This window comes from Cyprinus carpio, chromosome B2, assembly GCF_018340385.1.
Source record: "Cyprinus carpio isolate SPL01 chromosome B2, ASM1834038v1, whole genome shotgun sequence".
In the NCBI taxonomy this organism is placed as follows: Eukaryota; Metazoa; Chordata; class Actinopteri; order Cypriniformes; family Cyprinidae; genus Cyprinus; species Cyprinus carpio.
Genome location: NC_056598.1, coordinates 19,177,180 through 19,199,394, shown reverse-complemented (window position 1 = coordinate 19,199,394; position 22,215 = coordinate 19,177,180). Strand labels below are relative to the sequence as shown.

General features: G+C 34.5%; 1 protein-coding gene across 1 annotated transcript in view; it reads left to right on the top strand.

The window, feature by feature from the left end:
- The first annotated feature begins 492 nt into the window (after positions 1-492).
- The window catches only part of LOC109104214 (translation initiation factor eIF-2B subunit gamma-like), a 38,370-nt gene continuing 16,647 nt past the window's right edge, over positions 493-22,215 (top strand). The window contains exons 1-5 of the mRNA XM_042718538.1: positions 493-785; positions 1,035-1,190; positions 5,054-5,211; positions 13,806-13,965; positions 14,257-14,368. Of these exons, the coding sequence (XP_042574472.1) occupies positions 1,043-1,190; positions 5,054-5,211; positions 13,806-13,965; positions 14,257-14,368 (578 nt within the window). The 5' untranslated portion in view covers positions 493-785; positions 1,035-1,042. The remainder of the gene's footprint in view (positions 786-1,034; positions 1,191-5,053; positions 5,212-13,805; positions 13,966-14,256; positions 14,369-22,215) is intronic.

Below are 22,215 nucleotides of genomic sequence, written 5' to 3'. Positions count from 1 at the left end.
ATTTTACAACCCCTTCTCAAACTCCTTTGATATGCACATTAAAACAAAAAATGGCCTACAAAGAAAAAGTAAATTAATAATGAACAAAAAATTGTTTGCAAGTTATTCAAACAATAAAATACGTAAAGAGTAAAGAAAAAGAATAAAAAGAAAAGAATAAAAAACAGCAAATGCATAAACTCAAACAAAATCAGGAAAAGGTGGTTGATTTATCTATCAGTACTATACGTTAAAATAGTTTCCTGTAGACGTCTTTTTGTTTTTACATTTAGCTACAAAAAAACCTACTGCTGTTTACTGCTGTATAAAGTAAAATAAAATAAAATAAATACATTATTATATCAATCAAATTGTAAATGTGTAATATATAGTACATTTATATACATAATAATTAAAATAAATAAATAAATAAATAAATAGAAAATTTGAAGTGACGCTTTCTCATTCTGCTTCGGATTTTCTGTGCGGAACCAAAGTTACTGGTCATAATTTCCGTACGACTCATTTACAAGTAGCGGTCTTATGTCATTATCTCAGAATATCAGGTTATTGTTATTGTAGACTACTACAGATAAAACATTCTGAGTCTTAGTTATTCGTTTAGTTATTATATATATATATTTTAGTTATTCGTATTCTTTGTGTTTAAACAGATTCTCTTAATTTTAGCAGTAAGTTTTTGAAGATAGCGAGTCTAGTGACAGACTGATCCACATGAGCGTCTGCTACAGTGCTGCAGATTTTTAATACTTGACCAATCATAAACATTTGGACTAGCAATACAGGTAAGCCGAGTGTTTGTGTTTCTAAACTTGTTTAAACGTTCATAAATAATAACGTCAGGAGCGGTTATGTTTTGCAGTGCGTCTCGGTTAACGTTGTGTAGATGATGATATAAGGGTCCTGTTTTGAAAGCATGTTGAATCAAGGGATATTCAACATAAGGTTCTGTCTGTCAGTCTAGTACGATCTTTTGTTGTGAGAGCCGTCGTAGTTACACTGAGTGTGTTGTGTTGTGTTGTTTTGTCCTGCAGGTGTTGGGATGGAGCTGCAGGCGGTGCTGATGGCAGCAGGTGGAGGCTCCAGGATGATGGATCTCACCTATAACACCCCCAAACCTCTGCTACCTGTGGGCAACAGACCCCTCATCTGGTACCCCCTCAACCTGCTGGAGAGAGTGGGCTTTGAAGGTAAACATACTGTCATATCAGAAAACAAAGTTCATTAAATGTGACATTTTGTCCCATGAGCAAAGTTGGTGTTTTTGTTTTCAGATGTTTAGTGTTAGTATATTCTGATGTAGAGATATATGGGTAGACTTAATTCATTTCAGTTTTTCGTTTATAATGAATCAGTGAAGTTTGTTTGATGACTGTTCCTAATGTTTCTCAGTGTTCTTTTTTTTTTTTAATGTTTGCTGAGTGCCAAAGGGGAGTAAAAATGGGCATTTCCTGTTTAGAGAGAAAAAAAAATGGTTTAATTAAATAATAATAATAAAAAATCCAGTTCAATGGCATACATATATGCTGCTGGTTCGGTTTCTGAAGTTTTCTGTCCATTTCACAGGTATAATAAAAAACTATAGACAATAAACCGTAGGGGAAAAAAATAAGAATATAGAAAAACAAAAACAAAAAAAAAAAAAAAAAAATATATATATATATATATATATATATATATATATATATATATATATATATATATAAACAAAAACTTTTATTTTGGATACACATACACACACACACACACACACACACACACACACACACACACACGCATTTGTTAATGTATATTTTATTTAATTCAAGTGACACTTTTTTCTGTATATGAATGTATGTATAAATGTATAAACAGTGTATGTAAATAATGTGTAAATATTAGTGTTGTCAAATGATGAATTGTTATGAATCGCATCCAAAATAGTTTTTGTTTGCATAATATTTGTTATGTGTATATTTATTATGTCTACATAAATACACTCACAGTCAGTATATATTTAGAAAATATTTACATGTCTATATTTATATTCATATAATTTATATTATAAATAAACAAATATATTTAATATAAAAATATTATTTTTCTGAAATATATACATGCATGTGTGTATTTATATATACATAATAAATATACACAGTACACACTCATTGTGTATTATGTAAACAAAAACTTTTATTTTGGACACGATGAATCACGATTAATCATTTGACAGCACTAATAAATATATATAAACATTTCTAATTTTAATTCAATTTGTACTTGATGTACTTAACTAAAACTAAAATTTAAATGAAGAATAATAAAAACTATACAGATATATATATATATATATATAAAACACACCACAATTACTTAAACTTAATCTAAAATGAAAATTAACTGATTAAAAATATTAATTAAAACTATAATAGTATCTCAATGAAACTAAAATAACACAGGTCTTCTGCAGTATTTTTAATATTTTTATAAAACAATTATTAAATTTTATTATTATTTAATTTCCATTTTCCATATGGATTTCATGTATATTGATTTTTTTGTATTCTTTTATTATCATTATAAAGTGGATTTTATAATCTTATTTTATAGTATTGTATTTTACCTGGTTTTATGTGCTCATTGTAATGCTTTTGTAAAAATGTTAAAGCACTTTAAGCTGCTTTTCTTGTGAGAAATGTGTTATGCAAATGAAACTTAAAAAAAAAAAAATTACATTAATAATTATGACTGGTATATATTGTTAAAGACTTGCCTGCTTCCTATAATATGCTTCCATGCTTACAATAATTAAATTAAGATAATGAGGAAATGAACTGATGCAGTAACAGTTAGACAGAAATCACTGAAATGGGTGTCCCGAGAAACCTTTCTCTCTGGCAGTCTTGGTCTGTAAACAACAATCCCAGAACAACTGAGGCCAGACTCATGCTTTTATAGCCAATCAGAAACTCTCTGTCTGTGAATCACTTTGCATGGGTTTGCTGACATGAGCTTGGATGACATGTCTTTGGGGGTGGGTTCTGGAGAGTGGGTGTATGTGGTGGAAGTTAACAAAAAAGCTGAAATTGCTTAGAACACATTTAAGCTGCAGGTGGGAATAATTTGCGCAGGCTGCCTAAATTGAACTAAAAAAGTTCTTATTTCCTAAATAGGTAAGGTAGAGCCGTTTTTACAGTTGACGTACTCTAATGCCATGGTTTCCATGTTAAAGCCACCCGCACAGACCAGCACTTATGACTGCTATCTTGCTTTTAATGTCAAGACTCTTTTTGTCAGGGAACAGGGGCTGGATAAAACCAACAAGATTTTGCTGTTTTCATATTTTGACAGCGTATATTATGCTTTATAAGGCTTTACATCATTGGTACATATAAATAAAGATGAGGGATGACTAAGTGTCCTAAATTTATACATTCAAATTGTAGAGGTGGATGTATTGCCTAGTTGACAGACAAGACTGGTAAAAGACAAATGTAATAAAGCCAAGAAGCAATTACACAGAGTCAAATGCACCCCAGACAACTAATGTTGGATCATTTTAACTCTGTAATAAATCAACTGCAATCTAGTGCTTGAGAAAAAATGGCAGTGTGCCTTATGTTTTAGGCCAGCTTTCCTCCACATAGCTTAGAAATAGGAGACCTTCAGCAGGCCAACCCTTAAAAACTGTTTTGGACCGGCATAGCATGGAGCAATATGGAACTTACTAGTGCTACTAAGCAATAAAGTAAGTTAACTTTTAATAATTACGTTTTATTCTAACATAAAAATGGAAATAAATAATAGTTTAAATGGTCAAATCAATAGACTATTTTATTATTTTTTTTAATCAACTTTTTAAAACATAAAGTAAATGAAAATGAACCATTTTAAATGTCTTAGTACATTTAAAAATCGATTTATTTACTTTTATGTTTGAATTATTAAATCTATAACTTAATTTTATGTGTCAGTCCTTATCCTAGGCTACATATATTTGTATTTATAGAATTTCATGCTAAAAATACAGGAAAACCCCATCCATACCTTAACAATTTAAAATAAGTTTTAAAATAAATTTATTTGTGGAAATAAATCCAAAACGCTAACTTACATTCCTGTGTTCACTTCATTGCTTTACTACATTTGAGAGCCAGAAGGGGACATGTACCTTTTTGAGTATTTGTGTTTAATGCCTTCATGATAATTAAATGTTTATTGTTCACACCTAGTTGTATTGACTAACCATGCGGTCCAGCTGGTGTGGAGTTTGTGGGTATGGCCCTTTGCCTGCCCAGCAGTACAGTATGCACCTTTATGTGTGGCACAGTCTGTCCTGTTAACAGCCAGAGTGCCAGCCAGCAAGATCCTGAAATTAGCTTTTACAAGCCTTAGCACAAACTATGGTAAGTAAGCTGCTTCGTTAGAAAATATTTACGCAGTAAAGCAGAATTCTGGGACAAACTTCTTCCAGTTGGCTGAATGTTTCTCTCATTGGGCATATGACAACTAGTTCACAAAGACTCAATTGAAGGTGTTTTGTCTAATATATTTTTTACAAGTCTGAGGTATCACAGGTAAAGTGTGTGCTGTGCTTAACCAATGGTGTAGTGTAACAAAACCATCTCCTCTTTTCCCACAAAAACAAATAGTTACCATTCAAAAATTTTGGGACAGTGCGATTTAATTCAGCAAGGATGCATTAAATTAATTAAAAGTGACAGTGAAGACATTTATCATGTTACAAAAGGTTTCTATTTTTAAATAATACTTTTTTCTATTTACTTTCTATTACTCAAAGAATTCTGAAAAAAAAAAAAAAAAAAAAAAAAAAAAAAAAAAAAAAAAAAAGAAATGTTTCCTCAGTGACTGCTAAGAATTCAGCTTTGCCATCACAGGAATAAATTGCATTTTAAAAATATTAAAATTGACAAAACACTTCTTTTAAACTGTATTAATGTTTTGCAATTGTAATATTTTTTATCAAATAGATGCTGCCTTGGTGAGCACAAGGTATTTTGCTTTTGGTTAAATCCTTGATTCATCGAGTGTTGTCATTACGTTCTTTTTCCAGAGGTGATTGTCATAACCACTAAAGAGGTTCAGAAGGCCCTGAGCACCGATCAGCGCCTGAAGACGGATGTGAAGATGAGGTTGGATGTTGTATGTATTCAGGAGGAAGCTGACATGGGCACTGCAGATGCTCTTCGACACATACAGCAAAAGATCAAGGTGCGTCAAGTGTCAATATCATAGGGTAAAAATTTTTTCACTGACATTTATCACTTTCCAAAAACCAGGACACCAAAAATGGCTGGAATTATTTATATTTGTGATGTGACATGCAGCCAAGTATGGTGATACTCAGAATTCGTGCTCTGCATTTAACCCATCCAAAGTACACACACACACCGTGAACACACACCCGGAGCAGTGGGAGGCCAGACTCGAACCCACAACCTTAAGGGCCGAACCCACACACCCGGAGCAGTGGACGAATATCGGCGGCGCGTTAGACAGCGTCGAACCCAAGCGATTTTCCTTAGGGTTAGGTGTGCAAATTCTCCCTGACATTAGATGAGCTAAATGTAAAACAGAAAATACTAGAATACTAGTTCTCTTTTAGGCCATATGAACACCAACAAGACCAGCATCTCTACATTCAATCTTGCCTTGCATCTTCTTCGTCTTAAGAAGCTAAGACGTATGTGTGCTCAGCAAGACAGTTTTTGTTTGAGTGCCCCCATTTTTTTTATGTAACTGCAGAAGCTCCAGATGTTCTCAAAGTTTTTGACGCGGTGCGTCAAACTAAAAAAACGCTGATATTTAAAAAAAAAATGCTTTTCTGGCGTTTTTTCGTCGGTGTGCAACTACATGTTTGTTTAGTCACGAAAACGTCGAATATTTACAGGCCTTTAGGGTTAGGAGTCAAACTCTCTAACCATTGTTGAATGTCAGAAAGACAAATGAAAAAGCATGGTTTTTGTGCCTCTAATACTTAAAAAAATGCTTACACATTAGTAGCACTACAGTAACCTTAAAAAGCATGGTTATAATACCCCTCTCAAAAAAATGCTTACACATTAGTAGCACTACAGTAACCTTAAAAATGCTTTAATGCAAAATTCCAGAACTGTGACTGATTTTGCTAAGTAATAGGATCAAAATCTTTTGTTGGTCCTGGAATAATATTCCTCTCTAAGAAAATATCATTAACCACAATCCTAACCATACACTGCCTAAAACGAGAGGGAAATTATATTAAAACCCCTTACTCTAATCTGATTGGATGTTGATCCAGGAAAATGTTTTTTCTTGGCAAAATCATAGACACTGTGAGGCTAATTCAGACATGTACAGTAGGTGTGACAAAGAAACAAAGAAACATTTTTTTTATTATTAAGGAGAAACCACATTTAAAGGATGAGTTTGTCAATTTTCAACCAATTTCTGTATTACATGTAAATTAACAATGTTTACTCTTTCTCCGTGCACCTTTATATCTCAGTTTATATTTTTTTTTAACCTACTCATGGACAGTCGGCTCAACAGAGGGATGGCACCAGAATCAAAAGTGCGTTGTGGATGTTGAAGTTTTTTTGCAAAAGGAAAAAACTTTCAAAAGGGAAAAAAAAGTCCATTTTTCTCTAGTTTTGTAACACTGATTTCATAACTATTTTTGCATTTCTACTGACAGAAAGAAAAGTTTTGTTAACTTTTTTTTTATTATTATTAAATTGCCAGCCCTTTTTCTTCATTACCCACAATTAAAGATAGTGAGGGCTGTTCAGAGATTTTGAAAGATTCTACCATCCCAGAACAGTGAGTGTTAACGTTCTGGAAGGCTAATTTGTGCTGTTGTAGTAATCACAATTTATACCCTTATTTCAACTTTTTTAACACAAAAATGCCATGGAATGATTTTGAATGTGATGAAAATAATTATCTAATGATGAATTTCAACATTACACTGTTTCATAGAATTGCCTGAATAATATTTGTGGACTGGTTTGTAGCCAGTAATGATGTAGCAACTGATTTGACATGCAAGGAGTGCTCAGTGATGAAGGAGGGTCACAAAAGAGTTAGCAACACAATGATGTGATGAATTTTCGTCACTGTAAATCATTGTGCTCAGAGTTAACCTTAGCATAGTGACTAAATGGAAGAAACATAATAACAGCATGAGCACGCATGTCCATGTAAGCATGAACGTGTGCCCAGAAGCGTGTAAAAGCCTGGCAGGCATACACAGCCTCACCTGTCTACCATGTGAGCTGGCCTGGGGTCAGTGGAATGATGTGAAGGGCAGATCCTGTGTGCCACAGGGGGATCTTTGATTTGTGCAGCCCCGCGCTGATAGGTCCAACTCCACAGAGTGCCTCATTTCACCTGCTGAAAGCCCAGCGGCAAAAGACGGCTAACTCCACAAACACATGATGTCAGAACCCTTCCTCAACCCTTGCTGGCATTCATGGGCCTGCAGGACATGTGTAAGAGTTGTTGTGTAGATGGAATTGGGTGGTAAGGAAACATCCTGGTGGGCTTTTAGGGTCCTTCTTGGATTTAAGGTAGTTTGAAACTAGTCACAGAAACAGTATTTTTCTGTTCCTTGGGTGTGGTATAAATTAGTGGTTAAAGATCTGGGCTAGTAACCAAAAGGTTATAGGTTCAAATCCCACAAGCGATGATCAATGAGCTTTCAGCTTCGTATCCTTGAGCAAGACACGTATGTTTAAAAAGTACAGTGGGGAATGAAAATGTCTGAAACCACATTGAAAATCTCTGGAAACATTTTGGCCAAAGAAGCATTGATGTTAAATAGTAGAAGAAATTTTGGGCAGTTGGGGAGCGATATAATTTTAACTTTGTAATTGAATAAATAAAATAACAAAATAAAATAAAATAAAATGATGCTAGTTTATTTACAGTTATCCCCAATGTTTCCTTGAATAAAATGTCTAGAAAGCCTGATTTTTAGATTTACATTTTTCTGGCACAACTACACAATTTGACTCAAGAAATCCAGAACAATCCTGAGATATTTTTTTTTAATACATTTCAAATTCTTTTATTTTTTTTAATTTTTTTCAAAACAAATTCTGACCCAAATTTTAATGCTGATAATATAATTTGAAATTGTGTATTAAATAAATAGAATATAATATAATAAAAAAAATTTTATTAAATATTTATATTGTATATATATATATATATATATTCCCCTACTATTGGCCTTAGATTTTTCATCCTTGTGTACACTGAATTCACTTTGATTGAATTCACTTTGGATTAAAACAGTTGCGAAAAGATTAATTAGTATATATATATATATATATATTCCCCTACTATTGGCCTTAGATTTTTCATCCTTGTGTACACTGAATTCACTTTGGATTAAAACAGTTGCGAAAAGATTAATTAGTTTCTTTCAGAAAGGTCAAAATATTTTGTCTATCAGATGCATTAGTGCATTTTGTTCGTGTGTATCATAACTTTGCACACAACACTTATGAAAGTGTAAAATCTCTCAGAGAGGGATGTCTTGAACATGTGCGAACGCTTATCACAGGAGATGAATTGACAAGAAATATCAATGCAGTGGAAAGGAAATGTTGAGGAGGAGGGCTTGCTGGAGCACGCTAACAGCACAGATGCGTTTATTTCTAATCCTAGAGAGAAATGAGAGATTAAAAGCATTGAGTTGCAGAGCCCTCCAGTGCACGAACAGCCCCACTACGTGTTGAGAGAAGAGTGCTGGCAATAGGGGCCCTAAATCCCCATATATTGTATGGTCTAAACACATAGTCTACTCCCTTGCTTCAGCAAACAACGTGGACATAATGGAAGCATCTGACAGAGTGCCTGACTCTTAAAACTCTTTCATTAGCCTGTGTTTGAGTTCATACTGATGCACTGAGTCAATGTTTGTACAGAAACTGAATAATCTTCGTGTTGTGTAGTGTTCTGCTGGCTTTTGTTAGTAATAAGGCTCCGAGTTCACTGGGATCAAGTCGTTTTCGATCAACTTGTGTACTCATTTTTCCTGAAAAATGCACTTATACAGTACATCTTTGTTTGAAACATACCTCCTATATAGAAATAATATCTCAATCTCAACTTTAAATATATATATTTCAAATACCTATATATAGATATATATATATATCAATCTATACTTTATATATATATATATATATATATATATATATATATATATAAAATTATGTATATATATATATATATACAATTTATATATTTTATTTATATATTTTATTTGTTACTGTCTTTCTAAATATTCCTTAAATTATTTTATTTATATATTTTATTTGTTACTGTCTTTCTAATTATGTCTTAATTTAATCATGTAATATTAAAGAAATTATGAAACATACATTTTCTTTACATGCACTATTTTACTAAATAAATACATTAAATAAAACTATAATAAATACAATAAAAAACAAAAAATCCAAGAAAGAAAATGTGTATTGTTACAATTGTCTGAATGTTATTTTTTTTTTATATATATATGAAATTAAAACACACACACACACACACAAATATTACAAAGTAGTTTATTTGAAATTTTTATTCAGTACAAAATAAAAAAATTAAAAAATAAAATTTTTAATTCATTTCAACTGAATTTTACTCAAGAAATCCAGGACAGTCTTCTTTTTTTTATTCAGTTCAAACTGTAAAATTTAAGAAAGAAAATGTGTATTGTTTTTCAGTACAACCTAAAATAGTTTTGACAGGCCAATTGTTTGCAAGTAACCGTGTCTGTAGTGGCATACTAGTGTGAGCAACATTTCCACTTCCCTTCCTTTTTATTCCCTCTTATCCTGTCCTACTCTCTCCACCCTCTTTTTCCCGTCTCTTCCTCTGCTCTGCTCTTGGGTGGTCTCACCTGGCTGACCCAGGGGGCAGCCAAGCAGAACTGGAAGTGTCTGTGGGTGGCCTGACCTCCCTGTGCCTCTCCTCCAGTGCAGTGCAGCACCAAGGCCTACTGAAAGGCCCAGCGTCAGCGGCAGCGGCGCTCAGATGATCCAACAGCTGACGCCCACTCCAGACCTTCAGAGGCTCTGTGACTAAGGCAGGCCGCTGATCCAGCCTTCCTAACTCCCTCCCCTCCCAGCGGCCAAGAGGGCACTGCCGTTGTCAGGCTTCAGGCATTTGGCCACTTGTTGGGTCCCCTCAAAAATAGAAACCCCAGCTATGAAATGTTAAGTGGTTAGAGCTGCAGCGACAGATCAATTTACTTGGGTGGTTTACGATGGGTGGGCTGGCATTGGTCACATTTTTTACGTTTCATCAGTGTTCATTCTTGGTTGACTGAAGTCATGGTAAATGTTTGGATGTTTGAACGATAGCCGTTATGTGGTTGCTTTGCCTTCACTCTGTGTTCCTTTTATGTACTCTGGGACTGGAGTACACATTTCCAGACATTGCCTGTCTATTGGCTACTTTGAACCACAGCAGTGACCAGTCTTAAAGAGAGAGTTCACCCAAGAATAAAAAAGAAATGTTAAATCATTCCAAACCTGAATGTCTTTCTTATTTTTTTTGTATGCCAAAGATTCATTATACACCATGGGTCTTTGCTTCAGTTGGACAGGTGGTTTGTTCCCCTTACCGAACACTTGCTATTCTCCTGCTTTCAACTTTTGCTAGACTTGCATGAAATGTGCACCCACAGAAAAGAGGTATTTGCAGAATTCATAGGGCCATGATTTACAAAATAAAGCACAAGTCATGGCAGACTAGTGGCTCTCAAACTGGGGACCCAGGGCCTCAGTAAACTTCCAAGTGGGCCTCAAGATGACTTTGAACCAAAAAACTTTTTGTGAAAAACAGTTTCATGTTTTGAAGAGCCGTGATTCTCATGGTATTGGAAAATCTAGACATATGATGTAGCATAGTTTTAAAAGTGTGGTTTCTTGACCTGAGAAAGTCATGTAAATTTAATAAAATAGGCATTTTAATAATGATTTTTATTTGTTGATATGCCAAAAAGTAAAATATTTTATCAGGTTAACATTGTATTGTTGTATTCCTTTAATTCCTGAAAAATTCATGAAAATCTGGAAAATCATGTGGCCTTCAAAAATGTTATTTTAACATTATTTTATTTCAGGTAGTGGCCATGGCAATATTTCTCCATATTTAATATCTCAATATTCTCTACATATTCATGGCACTATTTCATTTTCATTTAGTGAACTGTTAGTATTTTTTTTAACTTGATGAACTAAAATAACTAACTGAAAAAAAAAAAAGTTTAAAAAAATTAAAAAGAAAACACATTACTAAAACGAACTGAAATTAAAATACTACTATATATATAACAATACAATATATTAATAAAAACTAAAATAGTATTTCAATGATACTAAAATAACACTGGCTTGAGAACCACTGGGATAGACATTGCTGAAAGGCACAGCCCCTTGGGTCTGATTACTTTAATTAAACACTGGCAACTGTATTATGATATGCTCAATATAAATAATTAGAATAAACAGTTCTGCTGCCAAGTATTGTAGTTCATTAGTCTAACTCTAGACAGTTTATGGTTGGCAACCAATGTAGTATTTTAAGTAGATGTGTGATCAGAGGTCTGTGTGTATATCGGCTGTTGTACACTTGCTTTGAATGTGGCTCGTCAGGTTTTAGAATTTGATCTTATGTAAATCTTTGTTTATTATATTATTATTTTCATTGCATTTGAAATAAGTTATTGTAAAATATAGATGTCTCTTCTGTTTTTGAAAGGTAATTTTTCAATGAAGTTTTTGTATGATTTTGAGATTCCTGTCGTCCAAAGGGTATCTTTTAAGTAATAATAAATTCAGCTTCTCATTGACCCAACACATACACACAGTTCAGTGCAGAATATATGCACATGAATACGGATTGTTTGCGGACTCTGACTTTGCCGTGAGTTTGTTGAGGTTTCATATGTGCATTAGCTTGAAGTCATTCTGAGTTTGCAGTGGTCAATGGGGAGGGATTGTTCTTCTTCCTCAGTAGCACGTTTAGCTCATTCTAAACAGACAGCGCTGTGCGCCCTGTTATCTTTTGAGCATGTGTGCTCCGGTGGCTCCTGGGCCTTCTGCCTCAGGGCCAGTACAAGAGAACCGGAACTGTATTGGAGTGGAGCAGAGCACAGCGTCACGGCAGGGCCTCTCCCTGGGCCTCCCCAATGAGGCATGCAGCTCTCCTTGAACCAGGCACGCTGTAACGGGCTGTTCCCCACTCCTGCTCCCATGTTTATTTATCCACAGGCTTGAGATGGACAGACCAGATGGGAACCAGACAGCTCAAACAGAAACAATGGCAAAGGAGAGCAGGATTTATCGCTGGGTTCCCCTCCATGCCTGTGCTCACTCATACACACACTCACGCAAACTGTGGCAGAGCACAGTGTTTTTTTTTGTGATTGGGTCTCTCATTTTCTCACGTAATTCTCATGTCATGCTATAAACATTTATTTGTTGTTGTGACCATCGTCAGTAGTCTTCATACATGAAGTCAAGAACATTAGGCCATGAAAGTGTCATCTGAAGCCTTGTGGCAGTGTTTTGTATGACCACAAACCTCTTTTTCTTCATATTATATGAAAACCTGGTTGTTGTTGGTTTTATTTAATATACCAGCCAGTTTTAGGAGATCAGCATGCCAGTAAGTAGTCTGTACGTAGGACTAAAGTAGAAAATAATAGCTTAACAAGCTGAGGAAATTTGTTTGAGGTGTGATGTATTGACCTGATGCTGATGGTAGTCTATACCAACTGTTTCAGATGAAACCGGTCCATAAAAATAACCATACAAAGCTTAACCAGCTTGACCATTCAGCACAAGTTGTGCTCCAGGAACACCAGCACTTGTTGAATTTTGTCCCATTTTTTTGACTTTTTCCAAGCTTGGTAACATATGTCTTCCATTTCCTAGAACAATGCTAGCTTCTTTAATATGTGACCCTTGGCCACAAAACCAGTCTTAAGTAGCACGGGTATATTTGTAGCAAAAGCCAAAAATACATTGTATGGGTCAAAATGATCGATTTTTCTTTTATGCCAAAAATCATAAGGATATTAAGTAAAGATCATGTTCCATGAAGATGTTTAGTAAATTTCCTACTTTAAATATATCAAAACTTAATTTTTGATGAGTAATATGCATCGCTAAGAACTTAATTTGGAAATCTTTAAGGTGATGTTCTCAGTATTTTTTTTTTTTTTTTTTTTTTTGCTTCCTCAGATTTCAGATTTTCAAATAGCTGTATCTTGACTAAATATTTTCCTATCCAAACAAACCATACATCAGTGGAAAGCTTATTTATTACAAAAATTGACCATTATGACTGGTTTTGTGGTCCAGGGTCACATATGTAATTAATATAAACAATTTAGTTTCTGAAGACTAAATTGCTATTTATATAAATGTTGGTGGTAATATTATTATTGCAGTTGTCATTGGTTGTGACATTACAGCTATGACAATTAATGACTAGTTTGGGTTGGATGGACCTGGGTTGGGAGCTTTATGTTGTGAACAAATATATCTGTATAGTATTTCTGACTTTTATTTCACAGGAAAAAGGAAGATGCTGAGTGTCTGTAGCAAATACGTGAAAAATTTGCCCGTTGGCACCAAACAACAAATTGGAACAATTTTTGTTCAAGTATTTCAACCCAACTGGTGATTTCAAAACCTGAAAGTAATCATTCTAATTATGTGAAGGGAACACATTATACTCAAGTTGTGGGTGTCTGATTGTCCTGATGCTGATTTAAATAGGATTGTTTTTTTCTCCCGCAGACAGACATCTTGGTGGTGAGCTGTGATTTGATAACGGATGTGGCTCTGCATGAGGTTGTGGACCTCTTTCGTGCACACAACGCCACCCTGTCGATGCTCATGAGCAAAGTGCATGAATTCACAGAGACTGTCCCTGGCCAAAAGGGCAAGAAGAAAGCAGGTACTATCACTCACACAAATGTGACTGAGCAGGAAAAAGATGGTGTGGTTTTGAATGGAGTGCTATTGTTGCACTGTTTCCAAAACCTATTTATTGACCATTTCCTCTTTTCCCAAAATGAACAAAAAATGCATCCCAGTCGACTGTATTATTTTGCATTCCTGCAGATCATTCAGGTTGTTGACTAGCCATCTGTCTTGAGCCAAAATACAGTTTGACTGTATTTTTCAATATCCCGCTGTCGTATTTTATGAGTTGGCTATGACAGATTGGAATTGTGCCTTGTGGCAGGAGAGCAGCGGGACTTTGTAGGCGTGGACGTCACGGGAAAGAGGCTTCTGTTCATGGCCAATGAGGCAGACCTGGAGGAAGGCCTTGTTCTCCGGAAGTCCATCATGCGCAAGTAAGTGTCAACGTCAATTCAGGTCTAACTATTTTATTTTATTTTATTTTATTTTATTTTATTTTTTATTTTGAGAACACAAATATGTTGATCTGGCCTTTTATTGAAAACAGATACAGGTGCTTCTCAATAAATTAGAATGTTGTGGAAAAGTTTATTTCATTTATTTCAGTAATTCAACTTAAATTTTGAAACTTGTGTATTAAATAAATTCAATGCACACAGACTGAAGTAGTTTAAGTCATTGGTTCTTTTAATTGTGATGATTTTTTGGCTCACATTTAACAAAAACCCACCAATTCACTATCTCAACAAATCAGAAAATGGTGACATGCCAATCAGCTAATCAACTCATCACACCTACAAAGGTTTCCTGAGCCTTCAAAATGGTCTCTCAGTTTGGTTCATTAGGCTACACAATCAGGGGGAAGACTGCTGGTCTGACAGTTGTCCAGAAGACAATCATTGACACCCTTCACAAGGAGGGTAAGCCACAAACATTCATTGCCAAAGAAGCTGGCTGTTCACAGAGTCCTGTATCCAAGCATGTTAACAGAAAGTTGAGTGGAAGGAAAAAGTGCGGAAGAAAAAGATGCACAACCAACCGAGAGAACCGCAGCCTAATGAGGATTGTCAAGCAAAATCGATTCAAGAATTTGAGTGAACTTCACAAGGAATGGACTGAGGCTGGGGTCAAGGCTTCAAGAGCCACCACACACAGATGTGTCAAGGAATTTGACTACAGTTGTTGTATTCCTCTTGTTAAGCCACACCTGAGGCATCTTACCTGGGCTAAGGAGATGAAGAACTGGACTGTTTCCCAGTGGTCCAAATCCTCTTTTCAGATGAGAGCAAGTTTTGTATTTCATTTGGAAACCAAGGTCCTAGAGTCTGGAGGAAGGGTGGAGAAGCTCATAGCCCAAGTTGCTTGAAGTCCAGTGTTAAAGTTTCCACAGTCTGTGATGATTTGGGGTGCTGTGTCATCTGCTGGCGTTGGTCCATTGTGTTTTTTTGAAAACCAAAGTCACTGCACCCCGTTTACCAAGAAATTTTGGAGCACTTCATGCTTCCTTCTGCTGACCATCTTTTTGAAGATGCTGATTTTATTTTCCAGCAGGATTTGGCACCTGCCCACACTGCCAAAAGCACCAAAAGTTGGTTAAATGACCATGGTGTTGGTGTGCTTGACTGGCCAGCAAACTCACCAGACCTGAACCCCATAGAGAATCTATGAAGTATTGTCAAAAGGAAAATGAGAAACAAAAGACCAAAAAATGCAGATGAGCTGAAGGCCACTGTCAAAGAAACCTGGGCTTCCATACCACCTCAGCAGTGCCACAAACTGATCACCTCCATGCCACGCCGAATTGAGGCAGTAATTAAAGCAAAAGGAGTCCCTACCAAGTATTGAGTACATGTACAGTAAATGAACATACTTTCCAGAAGGCCAACAGTTCACTTAAAATGTTTTTTTTTAATTTTTTTATTGGTCTTATGAAGTATTCTAATTTGTTGAGATAGTGAATTGGTGGGGTTTTGTTAAATGTCAGTCAAAATCATCACAATTAAAAGAACCAAAGACTTAAACTACTTCAGTCTGTGTGCATTGAATTTATTTAATACACAAATTTTCACAATTTGAGTTGAATTGCTGAAATAAACGAACTTTTCCATGACATTCTAATTTATTGAGAAGCAATAAATTAGATTAAATTGCTGTATAATACTTTGGACTTGGTGTTCAGAGGATATGCATTGGTCCATTTTGTGTTCTTGTGCGTATCTTTTTTTTATGCTGAAAATCTAACTTGATTGGTCTAAATAGAATTTAAAGCCACTGCCTTCAGAGTGGTGCTGCTTCCTCAGAACAATGGCAGCCTCACGGGGCGATGACCTGCTGTTTATGTGGGCTGGCTAATAAAACTGGGGCCTCCTCTACACAGGCCTGTCATAAGTGCTGCCTGTCAACTCTGTTTTAGTAGGCGGCTGCCTTTCATAACTGTTGATCCTAACTGTTTTTCAACTTTCTTCCCTTCCCGACCCACTTTTACGTTTCTGCTCTGTCTTTCTTTTACTGTTTTCTCACTTGCTTTCTCTTTTCTTTGGAATTTCTCTGTGTCTGAGGTTTTGGATCTGTGTGTATTATTTCCCAGAACTATGAGAAAATACATTTTATTAGATTATTTTATCTGATGAGTGTTTAATGTATGAGTACTTAATTTCAGAAGCCATTTTCTCCTCATCTGTGGATGTTTTATCCATCCTTTAGTGCAGATGTTTAAAATCTATTTTTAAACAGTATAATTTAATAGCTTATACTTTGCTAATGATGCATAATACACTGGGACTAGATTTACTTATGCTGTCATTGTTGTGTTTAAGGCCTGATGTTGGAAAGGCACCTTGCGTGGGGCCTGTGCTTTGGGCTCTGGAGGCCAAAGGTCCTGCCGTTCCTGGTTGTGGGGCGTGATCAGGGGTCTGGGTGTAGAAGAGCTGTGTGATAGGGCTCTGTGTGCGGCTGTGTTGGGAGCTCATAAATAATTTGGGGAGTCGTTGCCACTGTAAATCCTGTTCAGTAATAGAAGGGTTGCAGCAGCTGTTAGCATGCTGTCTGGTGAGTGGGAGAATGAACACACTGCCTAATCTGACGTTTGGTAATGTATCGCACCAGCCTAATGTGAATATATTCTCACAACATTAGCACGGATTCAAAGTATAAACAATAAAAAAAAAAATGTTTTTGAGGCAAATCTCACACCAAAATAAAGAACTTAAAAAATAAGTTATTTTATATAAAATAAAGCTAGAAGTTTTTTTATTGTTTACTGAAGTAAAAATAAATGCTGTGTAATGTGAGAAACTAATGAAAATAACCATTGGGAATTACAAGAAATGCATAGTTGTTTTGAAAATAATAATAATAAAAAAAGTAATTGTGACTTTCTCACAATTCTTTTATATCACATAATTCTGAGTTTATATCTTGAAATTCTGAAAAAAAAGACAATTTTAAGAATTGTGAGGGGAAAAGTGTATATTATTATTATTAAAATTATTTATTTTTATTTCGTGGTAAAAGAGGCTTCAATAATAATGTCACAATTAAAAAAAAAAAAAAAATCATGTTGGGTTGGATATGACCTGGCCATTTCTTTTTTGGGCACTTCTGAAGGACACAGGAATTCTCAGTGCGGTCTGAAAGATGTCTGCTAATGTTTAACAGTACTTCAGATACTGCTCTGTTTGTCTGAGTTGTCTCTGAGCCTTGGCATTGTCTGGATGTGTGTTTATACAGGCACAGCGAAGCCTGTATGTGCAGTCCACATGTGTTAAGCCAGTCCTCATTATTTATATGACCTGTAAAAACACTTCTCTTCTCTGTGTTATTATGGATAGTTCACCCAAAATTTAGTGCCATTCCATACATGTATGATTTTCTTTTTTTCTGTGGAACACAAAAGATACTTTTTTGTTTTTGTGTTCAAAATATCTTTTGTTTTTCCACAGAAGAAAGTAAGTTATACCAGTTTGGAATAATGTGAGGATAAAATTTGTATGTAAATTGACTGAATTATCCATTTTTATGCTTAATGCATATTTTAAGCTAATTTGTTGCTCATTTCTATGTTGCACATTTGTTTGACAAGTATGCGCACACATTTTGAAGTTAAAGCTATAGTTTTGTTCAGCTATACATGGCATACCAAATTGATTCAGAAATAAAATGTATGCTTATTTGTTATGTAAGTCATGTGTTGGGAAAGCATCTCTTGATAGCTTTTAACAGTTAAAGCACTTTGTCATCACCTTACAAGTTGCTCAAATTTAAGTGACTCTATGAATATAAGACAAATTGGGTCATGCTCATTTCTCAGTATGGTTTACTCTATGGCGTATGCCATTTTTAAATGCATCTTTTATCTTAAAAAATCATTTTTCACTTCTCTAAGTTACTGACAGAGAATCTTCAAGCCACAGTGCACATATTCACCTAATACACAATAAAATGATCTCCTGCCTGGTCCGTGACGCTGCGAAATTCACCAGCTGAATGGAATGCTTCCACTAACACAAACACTCTTCATGTTCTCCATCCGGCTGTTGACAGCTAGCTATGTCGTAGTCACTTTGAAAGTGTTGGAAGAAATTTGATTGATGCAGAATCCTGCCTCTTTAGACCATTCCAGTTTATAATAGCTCTGTTAAACCAAACAAGTCCTGCACTGGTTGGAAAATCCTTTGAGCAGATTTAGCGATTTACTTTGTGTCGTCATGTAATTTGGCCTGAGATTTAGTTGGATCGTGTGAGAGCATGAGACAGAGCTTGAAAGCAAGCTGGCAGAGTTGGCAACTCTGCAATGACCGACGCATTTCTAGCATCATCAAAAGAGGCACTAACAGTGTTGAAGTACATCTTACCGGTGGTCCTTTTGTGTTTCTAGTGTTAAAGACTGTTAGCACATGTTTCTCAGATCTGTTCAATCTTTGTGCGGTGTTAGTTGTGTTAGTTGTGACTGGAATTGATTTTTACAGATTGCACTCACATTGATCTTACTTTATTTTTTCAATTAAAATTGTCTCTGAAATTGTGTTAGTGTTGTTTAGTAATATTTATATGCTATTATAGTATTTATTACCATTTATTAATTAACTTTTTATATTTTCAGTTTATTTTAATTTAAGTTTAAATCAGTTTGCTCTATGCATTTGTCTTTATTATTAAATGTTTTCTTTATATATATTTTAGTTTAGCTTCAATTTATTTTTATTTCAGTTTTAGGAAGTTTAATACTTTAAAACGTATAACTTTTTTACAATTTTATTTCATTTCATTTTGTTTTTATTTTATTTTATCAGCTTCATTCCACTGATTGTAAACTATTTCTCACTTTCAGTGTTATCAATAAAAATACTTGCAGCCCCTGTCCCAATCCTATTATGATCATATTATTTACAGATTATATATTAAAGGGATATATATATATATATAATAGTAATATATATATATATATATATATAGAATATGTTGTATATATATGTATATATATGTATATGTATATATATATATATATGTGTATATGTGTATATATGTGTATATATATATATATGTATATAGGTATATATATATGTATATATATATATATATATATATATATATATGTGATATATATATATATATAATATATATATAATATATATATATTTATTCAACAGAAGAAAGAAACTCTTAAGGTTTGGAACAAGTGAAGAATTATTAAGTGATAATGCATTTTTCATTTTTTGAGTGATCTATCCCTTTAAAGTGCCACATATACACAGACTATCTGAAGTTTACACAGGAATCACAGTTGTGATAATGTATCAGATGCACAATTGATCTGGCGGCCCAAAAACAAGACCAACCCTTGCATACGTGACAAAATAGTAGGGAGCAGATTGTAAAATGGCTTTTATCTGTCACAAAGAAATATTCATTGACTCTTGATCTTGGTTCACATTTTTCCAGCTCTTATATACTATAACACACTAGATTGAAACTTTTTAAAAGACACAAATCCAGAAAGACTAGATGGGACAGGAAGCATGCATATATCTCTGTCTGACAGCTATGGAAGCAGTAAACTTTCTCAGACGGCTCAGAGAATAGGCATGCTAACATTGTTAAACACTCGCAGCTTTAACAAAGCGAATGAGGAGCAGTGTTTAACATTGCACGCAATCCAGCTCCCCCTCCTAAACACGCTGCTCAAACATTACACTCTCCAGATCGACTGAGGATGATTGAGGGGAAGGTGTGAGCCATATGTCCTGTGCTAAGATTTACCAACCCATCAGATCCAAAGTCAGCTCCTGTCTTTCTCCTCCACTGTCAGTCTGTTAGTTATTTACCCCTCCGAATAAGACGAGTGAGTGCAGAACAAAGGCCTCGCGTCTTGCGGGGCATCCGGGCTCAAAGAGGCCTGGGTAAATTTGCTTGGGCTCATTCGATGGGCCACTGTGTAACGTATGACCTCACTGCGCTGTAACGCTGCTCTTTGTGCTGGGCTTTATAGTAGTAAGCCATTAAAATTAATAGCGTGAGTCACTCACAACCCTGGAGGCCTTTCCCAGATTTTTGTCATCCTTTTCAGCTTGAGGAAGAAGCAGACAGCAAGGGAATGTGATTGATGGAAACTGTTGCAGGCATTTGGTTTTACAGCAGAGTTTTAACTTGGAGCATTACAGTAAATGACATTTTATGACAGTTGCTTCAAGATAACAATTATTTAAGCAAATTCTGACTTTTTTTCTTATCACACAGACAGGAGACCTTAAGTAACGGGAAGTGGGTGAAACTGGATTGCACAATGTTGCAAGCTGGATTTGAACCTGTATTACCCACATGAATACTATAGGTCAACATGTTTATTTCTAAAACAGTCCCATAGATGAGTGATGGATAGATTCTTAGCATTTTGACTCAAAGACCCCACGTTTAGAACATATTAATTTTTATTACGTATTATTAAAAAAAAAAAAAAATCATACATTTACATTATAAATTTGTATTCCAGAACTGTATGTTTTTCAATAAAACTGTATTATTGACAAAATAAAAAGACATGATTACGGTTACAACTTCATTTTGTTTGTTTTTTTTAGCCTTTTTAATTTAGAGTTAGATTATTTTAATGTAATAATTTATGTTCTGAATTCCAGAACAGTATGTTATTCAAAAAAAAAACAAATTTTAAGAAACAAAAAACTTTTTTTCTTTTAATTTAAATTTAGATTGGATTATTTTTATATATTAAGTTATGTTCCGTATTCTGTTTTTAAATAAAAACAATAGTTATTGAGGCAAAATCAAAAGAAATATGATTTCAGTTTATATCTTCATTTTTTTAGCAATTTAATTTAGAGTTAGATTATTTTTATATAATAATTTATTTTCTGAATTCCAGAATAGTAATTTATTAAATAAAAACAACAGTTTTAAGTAATAATAATAATAATAATAATCATCATCATTTTGCATCTTATTTTAATTCAGATTAGAGTTAGATTATTTTAATATATTAATTGATGTTCTGTAGTCCAGAATTGTATGTTTTAAATAAAAAAAAACATATAGTTATTGAGGGAAAATCAAAAGAAATATGATTTCAGTTTACATCTTCATTTTTTAGCATTTTAATTTAGAGTTAGATTATTTATTATTATAATAATTTATTTTCTGAATTCCAGAATAGTAAGTTCTTCAAAAAAACAATAGTTGAGGTAAAATCAAAAGAAATATGTCAGTTTTCATCTTCAATTTAGCATTTTAATTTAGAGTTAGATGACAACAACAATAATAATAATAATAATAATTTATTAATTCAAATACTTTAAAATTATTCTGTGCCCCCCTTTGGAAGTTTTTTGAGGCCCCCGGATTGAGAACCACTGCCCCACTAGACTTTCATTGAAGGAGGGACTTGAGCTATATCTGGGGTTTTGAATCTCATGAAGGCATAGCAACATGTTTTAACCACTCACAGCATTTTATAACTTCCAATACAAGTGAGTAGTTTGACTGAAAAGTTGATTCGTAGTCATGTTTTCCACTGTGATCCTTGTAGTGTCTGCACTTCATAAACAGCACCTGTTCTTCATTGTTTGGCAGTCCCGTCTTCCTCCTGACCTTCTATTCCCCGGTCTTTAACACTCATTCCTCCTCTGAAACCGCAAGGATCTGTATCTGTTACTCATCACTCCTTCATTCGACTCATCGTTCTCTCTGATTCACTCATTCTCCTGCCCGCAGGTGCCAGACCATGATGTCACATGTTGGGTGTTCCCATAAATCAGTGTGTCATGCCTTT